Raw genomic sequence first — 20,092 nt, forward strand, 5'->3', positions numbered from 1 at the left:
CTGGCTGCTGGCCCGGGACACGGAGCTGCCGCCAGCCCGGGACACGGGTGGTGTCACACGGAGCCTGCACGGTCCTGGGCTGGGCCAGCCCGCCGGGGCCACACCCGCCCGCCCCTCGGGGCAGGGCTGGAGGGAGAAATTGTCCTGCTACCTGTCCATGTGCAAAATCACTCAGACTTTACAACTGAGTGCTCCAGGGGGTTTGTGTACCATGGGGGCTCCTTTGGAATTGCCTAAGAAATGCCTCCAAGGATCTGGACTGCAGGCTGCAATTTCTTAGACTAAGCTAACTGGATACCCAGTGCCTATTAATTATTAACCAGTAGTCCTTGGGAAATTTGAAATTAACACTTCTTTTCATGGTAGTTGTGATTTTAAAGTTTCAAACTTCTAATTTTTCACAGCTGTCTAAAGAGCATGTATAAAATCCTTACTAGTAATGAATACGTATCCCCATTTATATCTTATTTACATATAATTTAATCTCAAATGTATTTTGGTGCTGCAGGAAGCTCTCATGGAAGAATATGCTATTGCAGCCCAGGTGTGGAAACTAAGCACGTGTGACTTGTGTGAAATAGCAAGAAACAGCGTTCTACAGAGTGGATTGTCAGATAAGGTAAGTATGGCTGGAAAACCTCTCCTGTGAATATTAAGGCAAGTAGAAACCCAAAAGTCAATAGTCTGAGCACTGAATAGCAGGTGCTGAGTGATGGATTTGGGCTCATTTCTGTCCTCTTTTCCATAAATAGTCACAAACTATCTGCTATGCAGTCTTACATTACAAGCAAAGTATTAATATTACTTTTCCCCATTAGCTTTGTTTTGGAATTCTTAAAATACATAGAGAGACCAGATATCTGTTTATACTCAGTTCTCCTTCCAGTTACAAACTTTTAATTATTTGGGTGATATCCTTCTGCCAGTGATTTTCTGCATCATGTCTTAGCATTAAGTAAAAACAAACTGTCTGTCATAAGTAAGACATGTTTTTTTACTTAAAAGGGAGTACTACAGAAAATATTCTGGTTTAGATAGGCAGTCAGATTAGATTAAATTCCCTTTTGGCTTGAAGATTTTATACAGCCAAGGCTTTCTCTAGGACTTACTTTAGAGCATTCTCTCTTCTGTGTCACTTTTGAACATTTCTCTGAAGGAACTGGTATTTGAAGGGGCTTCATGAGTATATTCTGTTGCTTCTTCCAGTATTCCCTGCTGACAACTACTCATTTTCCTCTTGTGTGACATTTAAGCAACAGAAGAGACCTAAGCCTCTTTTCGCCCTCTCAACATGCAAGATGTGGCAGTGAAGGCTGAACACTAACACAGAGGGGTTTAGCAAGCCAGACTGAGTGTACTTTTCAGTGATTATATGGATAAACTTTGGCCTTAAAATCTCCTAAACTGGTTAAGACTCTGAGGAAGAGTTCAACGGCCAGCTGGTTGAAACTGCTCTTTTCACTTGTGCTGGACTCATTCAGCTAACACTTATTTCTGCAATAAGTCAAAGCAGTTGAACTGACTTCTTCCTTTTGACTTTTAATCCCATTCACAGGAAAAGCAGAAATTCTTAGGGGTGAATTATTGCAAGGAAGGGCCTGAAGGAAATGACATTCGAAAGACAAATGTTGCCCAGATCCGGATGGCCTTCAGGTACGAGACTCTGTGCAATGAACTCAGCTTCCTGGCTGATGCCATGAGAACAGAAGATATTTCTACTCTGGCCAAGTAGTAACAAACTCAGAGAAACCAGGATATGTTCCTCTTAAGCAGGATAAGATGCTAATTAACCTCAAACCACCTGTCTTTGATGCTACAGAGACATAACTGAACAGTACAGAGACAAAGGGAGTATCTGTGGAAGGTAAACAGTGTTTGCCGTCACCTGTTACTGCGTTATTCTCGTTACAAAGATTTCAGTTTCTACCAACATCAGGCTTTTTAAGATTGCTGTAAATATTAAATGCAAACTCAGAATCATGTACTATTTGTTTCATACTGTCTTAACTGTGCCCTGCTGTGTAGCCTGGGAAACCAGAGAGAGTATCTGTAGAGCAGCTGTGCTGTGCACTTGAAGATCCTGCAGATGCTGACAGCATGCACCCACCTGGGTTGGTCCTGCAAGTCCCAATACCAGTCATGGCTTTTAACACTTTTAAGTTTAACCCTTTTTTTTCATTAGCATTTTTTATGGGGTGCAGAATTTTGAGGCTACCCTTTCATTCTGGAAGGTGTTCTGACACAGTTTTTAACTCAATGTTTCAGCAGTTACATTGGAAAACAAGAAAAGCCAACATCGGGTAATCTTGTTCAATGACTAATTAATTCCTGTTGTTATGTATGATGTCAGTGAAGAACAGCAGATGAATGCTTTTTAATCTAGCAAATGGAAAACATCATGTCAAAATCACTATTATAGATTGTAATGAGTCCAATTATATCAAGAAAATTTTGCCTTGAAAGTTGAGAAGACTTTTTTATTGCTTTGTAATGAGAATATGTGGATATGCCCGTTCAAATTACTTAGAAATTTATGCAGATAATTCTGGTTGCATGTAAAGAGAATTTTTTTACTTGAAAAAGGGAAGTGTTCTTATGAATCAGTGGTAGAAATGCCAGACCTGGTTCTGGTCCTACTTCTGACATATTTTTACACATTTGTTTTAGTCTGTATTTTAGTCAACTACAGCTGAATGGGAAGTCAAGCTGTCTATTTATACAGAAGCCAGCCCACTTGAAATCTGTCATTTCAAATCATGGTATGTTATGTTAAACTATTTATTTATGAGGAAGTGGTTAGTAAAATACAGCTACTGGAGTATTTATCACTTTCAGCCTTCTTTCGGTTTCATCATCTTTATGACACAGTACTTCAGAAAGGATTAAAGGTGATAACATGATGGCAGCTATGTACTGTAGAAGCTGCACACAGTTTCACACCAAAAAAGACTCGAGGCTGCAGAAGCAGAGGGTGTGGATGCCTGTGAGTCCAGCAGAGCAACTCAGTTCAAAGGCCTGCAGTCCCTGAGGCAGGTCTGAGCCCAGGGTTAGACCCCTGCTCTCTAAGATCCTGCACAGGGACACTGGGCTTCTTCAAACAGGCATTCAGCATTAATGCATAAAAAGCCAGTAACTGATACTAGCCCATCAAGGTTCACCTGACTTTGAGCCCTGCATGTTGTGCTCAGCCAGATGTCTTGTGCCACTTCTATTTCCTAGGCCAGGCCCTTCTCCTGAGCAAGGAAATGGCACTAAAGTCGGGGAAGGATGAATTCCTTATCGCCTCCTATAGCTGTGCAGCCTTGCAATAACACCCCAAGAGAGAGATAAACCTAAAGATGTCAGGAATCAGCCTGGAATTAAGGCTGCTCTGAGAGGAGTACAAGGCACAAGAGGGAGAGCTCTGGCCATCCACTTAGCATCACAGTTAGCCAATGTTATGCAGAGGGAGCTGCACTGATTGCAGAGGCTTTTCATCCAAAACCAGGGCTGCAGACAGGTGATGGGAATTTGACTTCTGCTCTTCAGTGCCCCAGCCTAATGACTGCAATGTGCCACATTTTGTGTTCCTTCTACTCCTAAAATCATGTGAAACCACATTATGCTGTCCAGCTGTATGAGAATAAAATATTCCCAAGTTCTGTCAGCAGCCCCTGTCAGCCTCACTGTTGGGAACTTTAGCAGCTCACAGAATGCAGTCTCAGGATTGGTGTCATTTGTTTAGGATGAAGTCTGAGAAAGTGGTTTAAGCTGTTCAGCTGCATCAAATGCAAATGTCTTGTTTTCATCAGTACAACTTCCTAATAAACTGTTATCAACATAACATTATTTGGGAAAAACATCTGCATCCAGGCTAAATAAGCAACATGCTTGGTATGAAAAATTTCAGTTTTAAGTATTTCCATCTGATGAACATTGCTTTACTTGGGTAGTTTCACCTATTAGTGCTGCTTTTGTTGTCGCTTACATGTTTTTTTTAGTTTCCTTAAAATTACACCAAATTTGTGTATATATTTAATACATTTTCAGCTTTCCTTACCTCAGGTTCTAATAGGTCTGTAGCTGTTATTGAAAAAAAAAACAACTGGATTGCATATTCAGTGAATGGACAGTAACTGTGATTCTGACAATAACCACAGTAACACATAAGTGATCATGACCACAAGTTCTGCTTTCTGTGCTTTCTTGTCTGCTGCTTTCAAAGGGAATTTGGGCTTAGAGCATTTTATTTGGGGAAATATAAACAGACATCCTTTCAAGCTTCCACTACTACATTTCTCCTGGTCACCCTTTAATTGGGCAAATGTTACTGATTGCCAAGTTCAGTTCTTAAGCTTTGCCTTGTTTTGTTTTTTTAAAGTTGCACTTTTGTGCTAATGTGAGGCTGTTCAGAGTAACCTTGAGGGCTCAGGCTGTGGCTGGAATGAAAAGACAGATGCAGCCCAAATCACTGCTGTGCATACAGACACCAGTGCAGGACAGGGCAGTGGCTGATCCCCCCAGCTGTGCTGAGGTCAAACCTGGTTAGAACACAGCTGGTTTGACTCAGGGGCTGGAAGAACATCACTGCAGGTGGCAACTGGGTAAGTACTGCTGCAGGATGGAGGACCATCCTACTTGCTCTTTACTTCATTAGGAGAGAGGTTCAAATGTTATTCAAGGCTTCCTTAAATCTGTTGGTTGAAAAGCATTTTATACTTTCAACCTGAAATGGTTAGTTATGGTTATTTGATGTTTACAACCTATCCACCTGAACATTTCTTTCTGTTCTGTTACTTTAGCAAACTTAAAGCATTTGCTCTGCTACTGGAGAATACATTTTTTTTTCACAGCCCAGAGCCACCTTATGGTCTCATATAATTGTTCTTTATGTGTGGGTAAACATTTCTGTTCTCTTTGCCTAGTTAAAATCCAAGTCTAAAAAGATGTCTGTAAAAACTGCTTTTTCTTTCTGTGCCTGAGTTACATGATGTTTATCTTTTGCCTCTTGTGGAAGCATTAAACATTACACTAATGAATGAATTGTAAAAGAATATGGTTATGGATTTTGTGTGTATATCTATCAAAAAAAATGTAGCTCCTCTCAATCTCCACATTTAAGGAGAACTAAAACCATGTGCAATTAAATTGACTAAATGTAAATAAAGCATGAAAACTGAAAAAAAAAAGCCCAGTGGAGATAGGGAAGACAGTGAGAACTATTTAGAAAAGGCTAAAGGCTTATCTGGCTTAAAACAATTCAGTATTAATGCAAACCAACCATTCAGATCTGGCATAAAGTTCTGAAAGTGAAATTGCATTGCTGCCCCCACTGTCTCTTGGTGCTCCCCCTGCTTCCCTGCTCATCCAAGCTGGGCCCCAGGGTGGGGCACGCAGCAGCTCCTGCTGATCCCGGAGCCTCATGTGGATATTGAGCTGAGAGTCAAGGCACCCAGCCTGGGAGCAGGAAAGCAGCCCTGACCCTCAGGGCAGAGCAGTTCAAGGTTCTGTGATTTTGTGAGCACACACAACAGATTTATCTGACAAAACCCAACTAAGAAGCCAACAAATGACAGATTTAAATAAATAGTATCAACACAGATCTTCTGCTACAGTCACCATGACTTTTGAGGAAAAGCATAACACAAAACACTTCAGTATGAAAGGGAGTCAAGATTTTTAGATTAAGATTAGAACACCATCCCTTTCAGTACACAAACTTTAGTTCTGTACACGAGCAGCACTGGTGAAGCACAGGAGTACAGGTTCATCTGTAACTGAGAAATGTGCATGTAGGGGGATAGAACATAAGTAAATAAAGGTAGTATAGAAACTAATCTTACCCCCTAAAGAGTTGCAGCTGAGCCAATTATTAGGGATTAGGAGCAGGCCTGATTTTAACAGGCTGCACCTGTAGCCAATCAGAAGAGTGTTATAAAAGAGTGGATTGGTTGGTTGAGGGGACTGGAGTCAGTTGACTACTGCAAGGATGAGTCAGTGCCTAGAGGAGCTGCCTACAAGAAACATCAAGGAGGTACGAAACTAGCAACATGGAACCCTTGCAATGTGATGACAGTAGAACTCTTACACCATATAATAACATGTGCATTTCTCCCCCACACCTCTCAAAGCACTGAACACCACTGTTAAACAGCACAGTCTGTATAATACTGAGACACCAACACCACTGCTTCATTAGTCATTCACCATGACTGACAGGTCTCACATAAAAAGTAGTTTTTGAAGGTCTGTTAAAATGGGTCAGAACCACATCAGCGTGGAAGCACAGATTGTTGTATCAAACACCTACCTTCTTACACTTATAAATTTCAGAGGTGCAGATTTCCAAATACTTTAGGTTTACTTTGTGAAAACACCTAGCATTTTTAAATAGCACTTTGAACTAAAGAAGAGTGCTCATTTAATCACCTATTGGATTGTATTCTTCATTCCAGCAGACACACAGTGCAAAGTTCTATCGAAGTTCACAAAACTGATAATTCCTTCTAATATTAAACCTACAAATCCCATGCCCAGTGAAATTTGATGGGTTAGTGAGGTAAGTAAAGATCTGCTAAGGAACATTTTGGCAGCTCAGACACAAAAGCAGAATGTGCTGTCCCATCCCTCATGGCTGTAACATTGGCTGGCTCAGAGCAAAACATTACCTGGTGATCACACACTGTGGTCACTGGAAAGCACACAGCCCCATCCAGGCTAATTCCCAGCAGGAAAAGTTTTCAGTCCTTAAAGAATATTGCTGTATGATAAATTCTATGCCTTGGAATCAAGCATTGGAAGAAATGACAGTTAACAAAAATTGAAATGACTGATGTTTAAGACACACTCATAAAGCAAAATTCTGTTCACCCACTTAAAACAGGTGAGAATAAAACCTCTGGCAAGTTATATTCAAGGATGATTCAACAATAGAAGCCCAAAGAAAATACTTCATTACTGTCATATTATTTCCATTACAGAGTGTGTGTGAATAAAAATTAAAGCATTGTGTATATGCAGTGTAAGGATTAAGGCCAGGCAGGTTAACATACAGCTCCTACTTACATCAAACATCCTTAGGGCTCCCTGAGGGGGCTGTTCTTCCAGGATCTAGCTGGATGCAAAGCACAAAGAACTATGGCCAGTATGTTCCTTCCAAAAATAAAGCATTTGGCACATACAGCTCTACAGGGGTGGGATTGAACAGCTCAGTTCAAACCTGTAACACAGAGATCTCAGTGGTTGGCCTGGTTTCCAGAACTGGAAAGAGTATGGATTAAAAGACCTTTCTAATTATGTATAGAATTTTCTTTAAAGGAAAGATAAGGAAGGTAAATACACCATTTCCCACAAAAAACCACAAAACAAACAAACAAACAAACAAAAAACAGCCCATCACACTGATATGGTACCTAAACTTGAAACCTAGTAAATATAAAGCTTTGCTAATCACTCTGGTACACCTACCTCCTGCTGTGCCTGTCAACTGGTCATTTTATCAATTCTAATTTCCTGATCTGTTAATGAATTCTGCTCCCATTTCTGCCTTGGCTTTGAAAGATCCAAACAGATAAGACATGTAACTAGACAGAGGAAAGAGTTACATTAATTACATATTTTAATTCTTACATAAAACGAGGCAAAATTAAGAAAAAATACTCCAAACCATAGCATTCTTAAACTTTAAAATATCATCAGAAACATGATGAAATTACTTGGGGTAAAAGTGTATCACGCTTCTCTGAAAATAAAAATCCTTTCCCCAAACAAACACGCTCCTCAATATTGTCCTCTAAGAATTAGAGTTGTTTAATTTTTCCCATAATCTCAGAATGTCCCAATTTATTTGTGTACCTAGAAGAGGTCAAATCAGAGCCAGTTTCTTTTTTTGCAGAGCTGCATGGAGGTGCCTTCTTGATACAACCCTTCAAAGTTAAAGAGAGCTCTGACTCACACTGCCACACTTTTAACCACACCCCCTGTACAATGCAATTGTATTTGGATCAAAATTCAGTTTTCACAATTCTGTGGTACTAAAGCCAAGAGATTCCTTAAGCTTAAAAGAACTCTAACATTTCTTCCAAAGTAACTTTATTGCACAATTCATACACAAAGTTTAATATAGTGGAATGTTCTTAGCTATTAATACCATCTCTAATGTTTAAATTACAATTTCACATTAAACCTGTAAGAAATGTTCACTTAACACAAGAAAGTTAATTTATTCTAATGCCCCCCACCAACAGCTATTTGCAGTAATTCACATTTTCAAGGTCTAGCTTCTGGAACTCATTGCCATGTCCGTGCCAATGGATTCCTTTTCCAAAATTGTTTGCTAAATGTTGCACTTCAGACTAAGTAATACCAACCAGTACCAAATTACTAGGTTTTCAGTATTAAAGTATCTATTTCTCCATATAACATACAGTACATATATTTTACAAGGCACACATTACAGTATCTACATCACAGCAGTGTGAATTACAGCAACTTAATTTAAAAAAGCTGTACAGAATACAAAGTTTACTTTTTCACTATTTAAATAATTTTTGCATTAGTTTATATTGTAATTGTCATTATGCTGCAATTAACAACTTGTTTGCATCATTATAAAATTACATTTTAAGAAGTTCATGTAAGTTCTCAGCAGAAAGTTAACTTATAAAATCTCAGTTCAGAAGTATAATTCTTGAAGTACTTGAAAAATAAAGTTAGCTTAAGTCTTTCATTTAGATGCTCTTTCTGTTCCAGTGATATAAAAGGTTTAAAAAATTCAAAGATTATCTGAAAGTTCTGAATATGGACTAATGCAAGCTCAAAAAGCAAAAAGAAACCAAACTGGTGCATTATTAGGAACATCTGCACATGTTTTAGTGGGAAATCCTGGGCCAGTAAAGATTTCGAGCCCAAACAACAACCGCCTTTATGCAACCAAACACTCTACATTTACTACTGAAGAATATCTCATTGCTATCAATGGCTTAAGAAAGGGGAAAAAAAAAGAGTTCTCAGCTATATACACCCCTCAAATGATTTTTCCATAGCTAAATACAGATTTACACACTAAGCCATACTGGCTCTCGGATGACAGACACACGAAGGGTACGTTGCTTCTCTGTCTTAAAACCTATGATAAATCTGACAATGATGTCACAAGCCAAGCTCAAACAGGTGCCATACTCTGTGCACATTCTTTAACAAATTGATGTATTTAAGTTATTTTGCAGCCAATTAAGAAAAATAACCTAAATGTGCACATCTGCATGTGCACATGCCTTTTAGTTCAGAACCTGTCTGTGACAAAGGACTTAAGCCTTATGGCATCATGGAATTTTAACAGGTATGGTAAGGAAAAATGCAGTCTCACAGTAAGCAAGATTTATGCTGTTATTCCTTCAAATGCTACACTTGAATATTTTAACTTGAGGTTACTGAGTGAGAAAAAGTAGTATTTGTTAATATACATATATATATATATAAAATTAATTCTCTACAATAGCCACTCATTTCCATAACACTATTTATGCACAAGAGGCTTAAGATGGGTTTCCTGAATACTAACAATTTTAGACTGTCTAAACTCAGCTCTTAAAGACTTTATTCTGCTAAACACAAAATACTGTTGCACTCCAGTTGAGATATCCCTTTTCCAAGCTGTTACATGTGCATCTTGCTCCAAGCCACATTATTGTTAAAGAAGTTTCCCTCTGCTACATAAAAGCATATTGCACTTGTAGATATTAAGTAGAGCACCCTTACTTAGATTACTTGTAGCTCTTCATATACCTTTTAACTCTGATCTCATCACTTCAAAAACTCAAAAGGAGTAGATAAAGCCACAGCATCAGACTAAACTACACCTTAAGTGCTAATTCAAATAAAGGCATTCTCTTCAGATATGCCCAATGTTTAGAAATAATTTTAGCTGTTCTTTATCAAAAACTACTGAAGCTGATTTACTACTTTTAGGATTGTGTTCGAAACTGTCTAATGTTTCCAAGCTAATAAGACTATGCTAAACATCACATTTAAAAAAATATTCTAAGAGATAAGTCTTGTTAGAAGAATAAGGGGAAGTGCACAAGTACATTTACAGACCTGCCTACACTCTCAAAAACAGATTTAAAATAATTAATACTAAAAGTCATAACAGATCAGATTAAGTATCTGTAAATGCTAAGAGCAGCAATAACTTCCTACTGAAGAACAGGCAGTGGGACATCTTCAAGTATCAACAGTAAAATTTCAAATTAATAACCACTAGTGCTAACTGATCATCTTTATTCACATTAGTTGTGAATAAGGGACTGCTTTGAAGGGTAGGAACTGTGAGGTCAAGCCATCTGCCACGGTTCATCTCTGTAGCAGTACACTGTGATGCTCAAACAGCAGTTTGCAGTTGTAGTTGTGCTGTTACAAGTTGCTTCATCAAGTAGTTGAACTGTTAATTAATATCAAACGTTGTTGTTAAGTAAACTGTGTTAACGATCCAAGAGTTTGCTGAAAGAACAGTTCAATAACGAGGACTGCACACACAGAGACTTGCTCAGATCCCCTGTGCTTTAGGAGAGCAGCGCAGACTCACAGCAGCCAAGAGGAGAAGGGAAGGACAGACTGTGGAAGAACGTCAAGGACAGGTAAAACCAGACGCTGGGGAAAACAAAAGCCTCAAGTGGTTCTGCCACGATCAGCCTGTGGGCAGGGTCAGGGTCTGTGGGGCTGCCCAGCCTCATCCACCATGTTAAGGATGTAAGTGGCAATGTCATCTTCTGTAGGGGCCTCTGACACCACCCAGGAGTCTCCTGCCCCAGTCACCTGCCGGCGGCACACGGGACAGTTTCTGTGGCGGTCACTCCTGTTAGGAAGGCACAGAAATGAGCGGTTTTCACTGATGGTCTTTTGCTGGCCAGAAAAAGCCAAAAGAGCCCCCAAAAGGACAAACAAAACCCAAACAAAAACCAACCCAGTGAGAACTTCAAGAATGATCACATTAACTGGATTAAGCCACCTAACTATTTTGTTTGTTTAAGAACTTCTTTCTTTGTGAGGAAGACTTCTGAATGCAGCTCCATTCTTTGAGTGAAAATTTGGAATCATGTTCCTCCTAATCCTTTGCTCAGATCAGACAGGATACATCTGGCTACCTGGCCAGAAAGTTTAAATGGAAATTCACTGTCTAAATTAATTCTTCCTATCTTCAGGAATTCAGCTGAGGTCCTTAGAAACCAATCTCCACAGGCTTCCTAGATAAAGAGAAGAAGGAGCCTTTTCCTGGGTCATGCAGTCCACAGAGGTTTAGAACTGGTCCCTTGGAGGCCCAACTCCCTCTCAGGGGTCCCCAACACTTATGTTTGAGGTGGAAGCCTCTGTTATGCCTTAATTAAGAGGAGATCAACCTTAAAAACTGCAGACCAAAAAAAAAATCACGGTGCAGCTGGAACTTAGTGAGGAGTTCAGCTGATTCATCAGCCAAAGCAGAGTATAATCCACTCTCCGGCACAGTTACTAGACTAAGCCCTGTCCTGCTGATAGATGTAAGGACATTTTCCCAGAAGAGAGAAATTACTTGCTGTATTCTGAGATCCAGTGATTTTTACTATGTTTGTTCCTTGTGGAAGCCTGGTGTTTGTTACAAGAGTAACTTCCCTGTTAAGTATTTCAAAAAGCCACAAAACAAATTCTTATCCACAAATTATGTGTAAACCCATTTGCATTAACTATCCAAAAAAACCCTTTTTTAACAAGCAGGTCTGTGTCCCCTAATGCCAGACTGCTAGAACACTTCCCTAGTCCTTGAAGGCCTGCATGGTCAGACAAGAACTCTGTTCCTCCACAAAGGAATTCTTCTCTCCCGCTTTTCCAAGAACTGGTGTATCAGAGATGCAGAAGCTGAAAAGGTGTTCAATTTACTGTGAAGCTGAACATTGTAAGCTACACATTTTATACATTGTTATAAATTTGAAGGTGCTGCCATTGAGAAGAAATATCTTTCTGGAAGAGTCTGATATAGTTAAATCAGTAAATTGTATGCTATTTATCTGAAGGGAAAGCATAACATATGGAAAAAGCCTCCCTGATAGTTATTTCCCAAGTAAGTGACAGACAGTCCAACTTGTCTTCATATTTGCACAGTCTTAACAAGCCTTAAATGAGATTTGTGAAGCATAACATGACAGCATCTGCACATACCATCTTCTCAAGTTTCTAAGCAAGACTGTAACAATTCAATTTTAGAAGAATAAAAAGATGTAAGAAATTACAAAAACAAATGATGAACAGCGTTTTCACATCTCTTTTTTACAAAATTTCCTGCCTTCCTTCTGCTTCAGTCTGCTTTTACTCAATTTTAAATTATATGGCAACCATAGAATCTGTCAAATCAAACTGAAACATGCATACTATAAAATAATTAATGTTCTTTTATCTATATTACCATTTGTCAATGCATTTCTGGCAGAAACTGTGAGCACACGGCAGGATTAGATCAGCGCGCCCATCCATGCAGATGCAACATTCCTCTTCATCTGTCAGCTGTTTAACCCTGCAGAAGAGAAGACACTGTTTTCTTCCAGATGTTTGATATTTATGCCCCAGTAACTATAACAATTACTACATTTTTCATAATAATTAGTGATGGCCAGAAAGAAACACCTGTGCTTTTAATTTGTGAATGGACTACTTAGGTCATCCCAGCCTATGTCAGCAGTGAACTAAACTAAGCCAGAATGTGCATTTATTTTTTGTGTCAGGTTTTTGTGCCAGTATTTGTATCAGGTGCTTTTGGTGTTGTCAAGGGTTCTGTAAATCCCTTTTCATAGCAACAAGGAAGTGTGAGGAGATGTAACTGCTTTGTATCACATGACTGGGCAGAACAGAAACATTGTTTACACTAAAGGCAGGAGAAGAACCTGCCTTCCAGTCACTGCACCTCAGGCTGAACTAATTCATAATGAACTTTGCCAAATTTCTGTGTGCTGGTTTATATCCTAGACAAAAACGTGCATGTCAAGAGGATCACTACCAGAATGCAGTTCACTCATTCCACATGGCATTAAAATGCCAGGAGCTGAACTACTCCCTAGATTGAAAAGGCTGATTTTAGCTTGCCATATGCCCCATATGAATGCTCCTCAAATTAGGACTCTCAAGATGACTGTTACCACAGCTTTTCCAGTCAAACTCCCAGGTGTTTCTGTTGGTGGAGAAGCTTAAAAATTATCTCACTACCCAAGATAGATGCTGACATTTTATATCTTTTTCCCAAATATCAGATATCTTCATCTAATATTCTTATCAGGAGTATCTCAAATACTGGCACCATCAAGACTTCTCAAGGGCAAAAAGGTGCAGAGCATCCTCAGCTTTCACTGGCCTAACCAGACATGTAAAGTTTGCAATTTTACAGTCACAGCTCACTTCCAAAACAACAAAGGAAGTGTTCTAAAATGCCTGGGTTTTCCAAAAACCCTAATTTGGGAATCCTTGTTCTGACCTGAGGGACAGAGATAGCATTCTAGAAAAAAATAGCATTTCAGGAGTTAGTCCACCTTAATAACTATTGACCAGACCATTTTTGCTTAGGTATCTAGGGCAGCTTGTCAAATACAGATTCATTTTTGACCTGTACAGAATAGCCACCTACTGAACAGCAGTCAATATGCCTTTGTTTTATCTTTCAGTAGGCCCTTGGGGTTTCCTTTTCAATTTGCTTTTGGAGAAATTACTTTAAAATGACAGATTTTTTTTTTACAGAGGGCAGTTTGCATACAATGAGTACAACAATTTCCAAGCCTGCTCACTGTGTCCTTTAGACCTGTTCCCTTCTCATTTTTCTCCCCCATGCAATTCTCAGTACTAACCTTTAATAGCACTTGAATTTTTGAGATTTGCTGGTGTCTATACAATCAATTATAGAAGGCCTATTTATAAAGCTTCTGAAAGTCAGCTTTAGTCACAGTACTAAGTTCCTGAAGAAACAGTAAAATAAAGGAGTGACAGACAAAGGAAATGCTTATCTCTTTGTTATCAGAAAGCATAAACCACTTAGGCATATTTTGAATGCTCTGAATAGGAAGTGGATGTTGTAGAGATATGGGGTATTACTCTAGGGGAAAAAGTTAAGAAGAATTGAACAGATAACACTTGCTATTTTTAAATAGTGAGGGCTAATTTTGCAGAGCTGAAAAATGACTGAAGGTGAGAAGAACTGAGGCAAATGGGTGATTATCACAGAAAAATATACAAAAGATTTCATTGGTGTAGAAATCTGGAAGGTGCTTCAGCTTATATTTTCCCTAGTAACTTGAAAAACTTGGCTAAGACACAAGCTCACCAAACTGCCTCATATTAGCAAAGTATACCCTGTTTTTATTTGTGACTGATATTGCCTCAAGTAATGAAGTTTACAAACAAGAAGGATGCTCATCTCCTCTGTCTCCAAGTCTGAAAAACTGAAAAGGAAACTCATATAGGAAATATTTTATTCTCCTCATTGACTTTAGCAATATATGAAGCTGTTCTGCCAAAGTATCTGGGGTCTATGTTGTTTGATTGCCTGTTTGAAGCAAAAGACCATTTCCAGAAAAATGTGTGTTCTGGTATAACCTTGAGAAAGCAATTTTCCTGTTCTTTTGCAAACATGTTCATGATTTACAGGAAATTAAATTAAAATAATACCTTACTTAGAAAAACCAGAGGGCTCTGTGGAGTGACAACGGAGGTGACCCCTTTTTCCTTTCAACAGCTGAAGAGTGACGCTCAGGCTGTTTCATTAAAATACCTGGCTGCCAGCTCTTCACTGGTGAACATAGAGAACTCTACCGTTTACTACCTTTTCTAGTAAAACCTAGCTCTATCTCACTTTAAACGGAGGTAGAACCATGAAATTATTCAGGAAAAGTAAGGAATTACTGGTAGCAGCAACACCTCCACACAGGGAAAGGGTGACAGGCTTCTTTGCTTTTACATTCAGTTTGAACTCAAGCTATTGCAGGTGTTGACCTCAGTCTTTTGTTTTTCCTCTGGTTAACAAAGCAGGTCAACATGAGTGAGACAATTCACATTTTTCCAGTCTTGCAAGTTAAATTATTACCATAATGGATGGGTTTCTAGTTCCAACAGATGGGAACTTCCACATGCCAAAATGTAAGAGGAAGAGAAAGTTTAAGTGGAACAATAACAAAATCTGTTTAAACAAACACTGTCAAACCCCCTGGATTTGTAGCTGCAGCTGATTCCGTTTCCTCCTGTTCCCTTATTCAGGACATTCAACACATACTATGTTTCTACTAGAACTGATCTCTAAAGGGGTTGTTCTGAAGCTAAGGTATGGTAACACCATATTTCAGGATTTAACCCAAGCGCACTGCAGCTCCCTTGGTGCAAGGGAAAGTGTCTGTTCCTGTCTGTGATGGTACAAAGCTCTGCAGCTATCAAGAACCAGCAGGTATTTGCAGTTCAGGTTTGAAGCACAACTCCCAAAATGCTTATGCTGTAACTGTGTATCAAAATACCTTCCCATCCACAAGCTGGCCTGACACGAAGACAGAGACCTCCAGCTCTCGGCAGCTTCTTCAGAAGTATCACTCTGTGCAAGAACTCCTGCTGCTTGACTGGTGATGTCTTTATAAAGTTGAGTGAACTGATATAAGTTCAAGATTCTGGAAGCTTCCACGATGCCACTTGTTTTATTTATCTTAAGATATGAGAATTGTTTACAATTACTTATCAGCTTTTAACTTGGCATTGCTCAGAATGTTTGTACAGCACTGCAGTTCTCATGTAAAGCAGTAGTCTCCTTCCTTCCTAAGCGTCCTTCACCACATTAACAAGCTGCAATCTGCCTCAGCAAGAGTCAGGACTGCTCATAGCTGTTGCAGTCAGGAACACCACAGGCAGCACCATAATTTTAGGCAAGGCAATTGCCATCACTACTCAAATGGATTCAGGTGTGAGTAGGGACCTAACACCCAAAGAAATGGGCTGAACTTAGAACCAAGCACAGGAAAATCAGTCATATGATATCTGAACTTAAAATTGCCTACAGTGATGGCTGCCTTAATGAAAACTAGGAGTAAACAGAAAAGTACCAACTGTTGGTTTCAAACAGAGTTTGAGGGTTGGCTTGTTTAACCACATGTTAAGATTGTTCAGGGGACTCAGGATCATTAAAGGACTTTACCTTTAATGACAGGATAGAGAGGGGGAAATCTCCTCATTAGAGCAAATTTCCTAAGTTTTTGTCATAAATTAAAACATTTAATCTTTAGATTGGTTTTCTAAGGGATCAGGCTATGTACAGGCACACTAGCTCAACTAATAAGGCCTGAAAGACCTGATTAATTTCTACTACTAATTTCAAAATCTACAGCTGGCAGTTTGTTGTACCATTTGATTACTTGACCTCACAAATCACCTGCATTTGTAATTAAAGGGCCCTAAGTGCTCCACTGGAAGGCATCACTCCTTTAAACTTAGTTATAAATATGTTTTTGTTGCCATGTTTTTGCAGAAACTTAGCATTTAGACTTAATTTATCTCCAACAGCATCTTTGAATACATCATCTGTATCAAAACACGTGTAGCAGGTGTTGGATTTAGCAAGTAAAACTGACAGTCCTCAAATCTGCGCATACAAACTGGCCATCAAATTAAAATGTTCACACTTACTTTGGTACATATTATCCTAACGATCACCTTCCAGAAAGCAGAAGAATCAGACCCAGGCTGCACTTCAAATAACAGATGTTTGTCTTGTCCAGAAGCCAATTTTGCAGTACTGAAACAAAGCAACATCAGTTTAATGCCACGTGCTGGACCTGCAAAGATCAGCAGCCTCAGCCAAGTGCGATTATTTATGGTTCACCTGTCTCCTCTCTATCCCTAAAAGAGACTTTAGCAATACTGCCCAGGGGCATCAAATTTCAGAGTATGACTTTCTTAGCATGTCATTGAATACACAATCCATTTCACTTTAAACTGCACAGCAAACTTCAGAAAATGTTGTGCAAGTCTTCTGATCCAGCACCAGCAAGCAGGTGTACTGCACAGACATTTAAATTCATATATCCTCTCACTGTTTATTACACTAATCACAAATCTTGTCTCCAGTCTGAAAAGGTTATTTCCTCAACAGGTACGTAAAAAAAAAAGCCTGTGAGTACCAGCATATGCTGATGAGGTGACTTTTTGTTAGTATATATTAATAATGATGTAGTCAGGTGAACATGTCAGGTGATCTAAGATTTGTTTCTTTAATGAAACACAGACACAACATTCTAGTCCATAAGAATCAGAGTATATTCAGGCTTAAGTAAACACTGGAGAGAAAGAAACCACTTGAATAACAGTAGTTTGGAGTGAATTATACTAATATATGGCTGGAGTCTCAGACAAAACATCAGGTTATGTTGTTCAAAATCTATTTATGTGTCTACCCAGAAGATAGCTGTGTGTTTTTCAAGGTTATTCAGGAAAGTACGACCCTCTCCAAGATAATTTCTAAACTGAATACAAATTCACGTTTTAGTTAAACAGCAAGCATTACAAAGTCCTTATTCAGTGTGTGTGCATTTCCACTTCATTTTATCACTCTCACTGTATACCACAAATACAGGCTAAAAATGACAACACTGCTTTGTTGCTCATTTCCTTTTACTGTCATTGTAGCGGTCTAGCAAAAGGCAGGCTATGAAAAATCTGACAAAAAAGCAGCCTTTTGTTTGGGATTATCTAGGTCACTGGTTTGGGACAGTAAGAGACATCTCATCCTTAATGAGGAGCAGCCTGGCATGTCTGCAGAGGTGGCAGGGATGGTCACCAACATTTCTGTCTCAGGTGCCACCCTCCTCACACAGATCTGCTGTCCCTACCAGGCTCCTGCTTCTCCTTCCTACCCAAACTGACAAGCAGAGAGGAAGTAGCATTGCCTCTTCAGGTGGAAGGGAGAACAATAAAGGACATAGGTGACACTAACAAAAAGATGACTCTAAACCACCTCTTGTGAACTTTTAAGAGAGAGCAACACTTGCTGGAAGAAGAGGACTGCAGAGAAGTGAATTTAAGGAGGAGAAAAGGCTTTAGTTTTGAAGTGTAATTACAACCATTATAAAAACATAAAGAAATGAAGGATAATTTCAAATCCATCAGGCCAGTTCTGGCTTAGTCAGTACACAATAATATATTGCATACGTGGTCTTTGTAAAACACACCAAAAAAAAAGAAAAAGAAGCAAAGTAAGGCTTACATATCATTGAGTTCAGCTACTCTTCCCAGAAACTCTTCATAGGTTAGGAAACCACTTTCTTGAACCAAAGAGGCATGCTTTGCTACTTTTTCTGGCAACTTGTTAATTACAGTTTGTGTGTGGTTTGAAATCTGTTGACCCATGGTGAAGCTCTTCACCTCAGTTTTGCAGAGAGAAGTTCTCATTCACTTGTAGAGTCTCTGCCAAAAATATTTGAGAGTTACATTTGGGTGTTTGTGAATGGCTACTCCCTCACTTTCTTTTAGCCTACAGTAATTATTCCACAATTAACACAAGTAACTGAATAGTTAGATCAGAAACAATGCAGAACACTTCAAAGAGTCTGGAATGTGGCATTATAATCTTACTAAAAATGTACTATTTTGCTTACAGCAATACTTATATTAAACTGAGATAACTTTCCACACAGATTCAGCTCCAACACACACATATATAAATACATTCAATGGAATGGGAAAAAAAATCTTAAGATGACAAAGGTAATTTATGACAGTCTTTGTTTATTCTAAATATTTGTGTGTGTGAATATCAGAATGTCTGCAAATAAGCACATCAGTGTCTGTTTATACATAGACATCACATTAGGAATCAGCTTTTTTACATCAAACTTACACTGGCAGATCAAAAGAACTCTCACAGCATTCTGAAACTGGTAAGCCAAGGAATCTATGTCAGTATAAACCAATTTAGAGACCTCCCTATCCACACAAAACACTCAACTTCAGGCTGTATTACAGAACTGACTTGCTCAAATGTCTCCAGCTCCAAATTACTTCATCTTTCCTTCACACCCAAATCTTTTTCCCCAAAAGTCTGCTGAAGATTAATGCCATGCCCTCTGAGTATTTATCTACTTACTCCCCTTGATCCCCCTGCATTTGACTTCCCCCAAAATGCCTCTTTGCAGAGTTCATTGTTTGTCAAGCAAACCAGTTGTGTCAGGCCCTTTTAAGACTTCTACAGATGGAAGTCTGTGAGGGCAAGGGAACTGCAGAACATCACACACGGAGCAGTCTGACATAAGCTGTGTTACAAACTCCTCAAGGGAGACACCACAGAGAAAGCAGCACTTTGTCCTGCAGGTAGCTGCAGCAGCACTTGGGCTTAACCCCGCCCAGAACAAAATTTACAGCTCTTGAGATCTCACCACGGTGCGAGAAAAACACAGCACACCAAGCGAGGATACTGAAGTACTGTGCAATTTCACCACAATAAACTTCCAATTTATGGCCGGAATTGTGACTAAATTCTGTTCCCACACATGATCCCCCTCCAGCCACTTTTCTCCTTCCCGAGAAGGCTCCAGCCGCCTCCCGCCCCGCTCTCCGGGGAGTGTTTGGTGAGCACACGCCCAGCCCACACGTCAGCAGCACAACCTGTCACCTTGCGGGCACCTCCTCCCGGACCTGCCGGCCTTGTGTCCCCCGAGCTTCTGAGGGAGCACCGTGCCTCCTGCGGGCTGCCGAGCTCCGCACCTAAATCCCAGCACTGAGAAGTCTGGGGAGAAACACCTGCGAGGGTGTTTGCAAAACTGGATATCGGGAAAAGTTTCACCCCGAGGGAGGTGGAGCACTGAACAGGCTGCTCAGGGAAGTGGTCACAGCACCAAGCCTGAGAGAGTTCAAGAAGCGTTTGGAGAACACTCTCAGGCACATAGGGTGAATCTTGGGCTGTCCTGTGCAGGGCCAGGAGCTGGACTTTGATCCCTGTGAGTCCCTTCCGACAAGGCACTCCATGAAATATTCCCTATTGTCCACCCTTCAAGACCCCACACACCCCGCGTCATCCGCAGACCCACGAGGCGCCCCCAGCGGCGCGGACGGGCCCGGGCGCGGCCCCTCACGGCCC

General features: G+C 39.9%; 2 protein-coding genes across 3 annotated transcripts in view; one reads left to right on the forward strand and one right to left on the reverse strand.

The window, feature by feature from the left end:
- Window positions 1-5,033, forward strand: part of AMPD3 (adenosine monophosphate deaminase 3) — a 29,478-nt gene extending 24,445 nt beyond the window's left edge. The window contains exons 14-15 of the mRNA XM_005426465.3: window positions 509-619; window positions 1,556-5,033. Of these exons, the coding sequence (XP_005426522.1) occupies window positions 509-619; window positions 1,556-1,732 (288 nt within the window). The 3' untranslated portion in view covers window positions 1,733-5,033. The remainder of the gene's footprint in view (window positions 1-508; window positions 620-1,555) is intronic.
- A 2,546-nt stretch (window positions 5,034-7,579) lies between these two features.
- Window positions 7,580-20,006, reverse strand: RNF141 (ring finger protein 141). 2 transcript variants are annotated; one of them, XM_031061546.1, is made up of 6 exons: window positions 19,621-20,006; window positions 18,224-18,423; window positions 16,648-16,756; window positions 15,492-15,673; window positions 12,413-12,520; window positions 7,580-10,834 (listed from the first exon to the last, which is right to left on the reverse strand). In XM_031061546.1, the coding sequence occupies exons 2-6, from the start codon at window positions 18,406-18,408 to the stop codon at window positions 10,684-10,686; spliced, it is 735 nt and encodes a 244-aa protein (XP_030917406.1). In that variant the 5' UTR covers window positions 18,409-18,423; window positions 19,621-20,006; the 3' UTR covers window positions 7,580-10,683. The 2 variants fall into 2 exon arrangements, with proteins under 2 accessions (XP_030917406.1, XP_005426523.1); XM_005426466.3 differs by lacking the exon at window positions 19,621-20,006 and having other exon boundaries at window positions 18,224-18,601.
- Between the last annotated feature and the right edge of the window lie 86 nt (window positions 20,007-20,092).

Source organism: Geospiza fortis, unplaced genomic scaffold, assembly GCF_000277835.1.
Source record: "Geospiza fortis unplaced genomic scaffold, GeoFor_1.0 scaffold450, whole genome shotgun sequence".
Lineage (NCBI taxonomy): Eukaryota > Metazoa > Chordata > Aves > Passeriformes > Thraupidae > Geospiza > Geospiza fortis.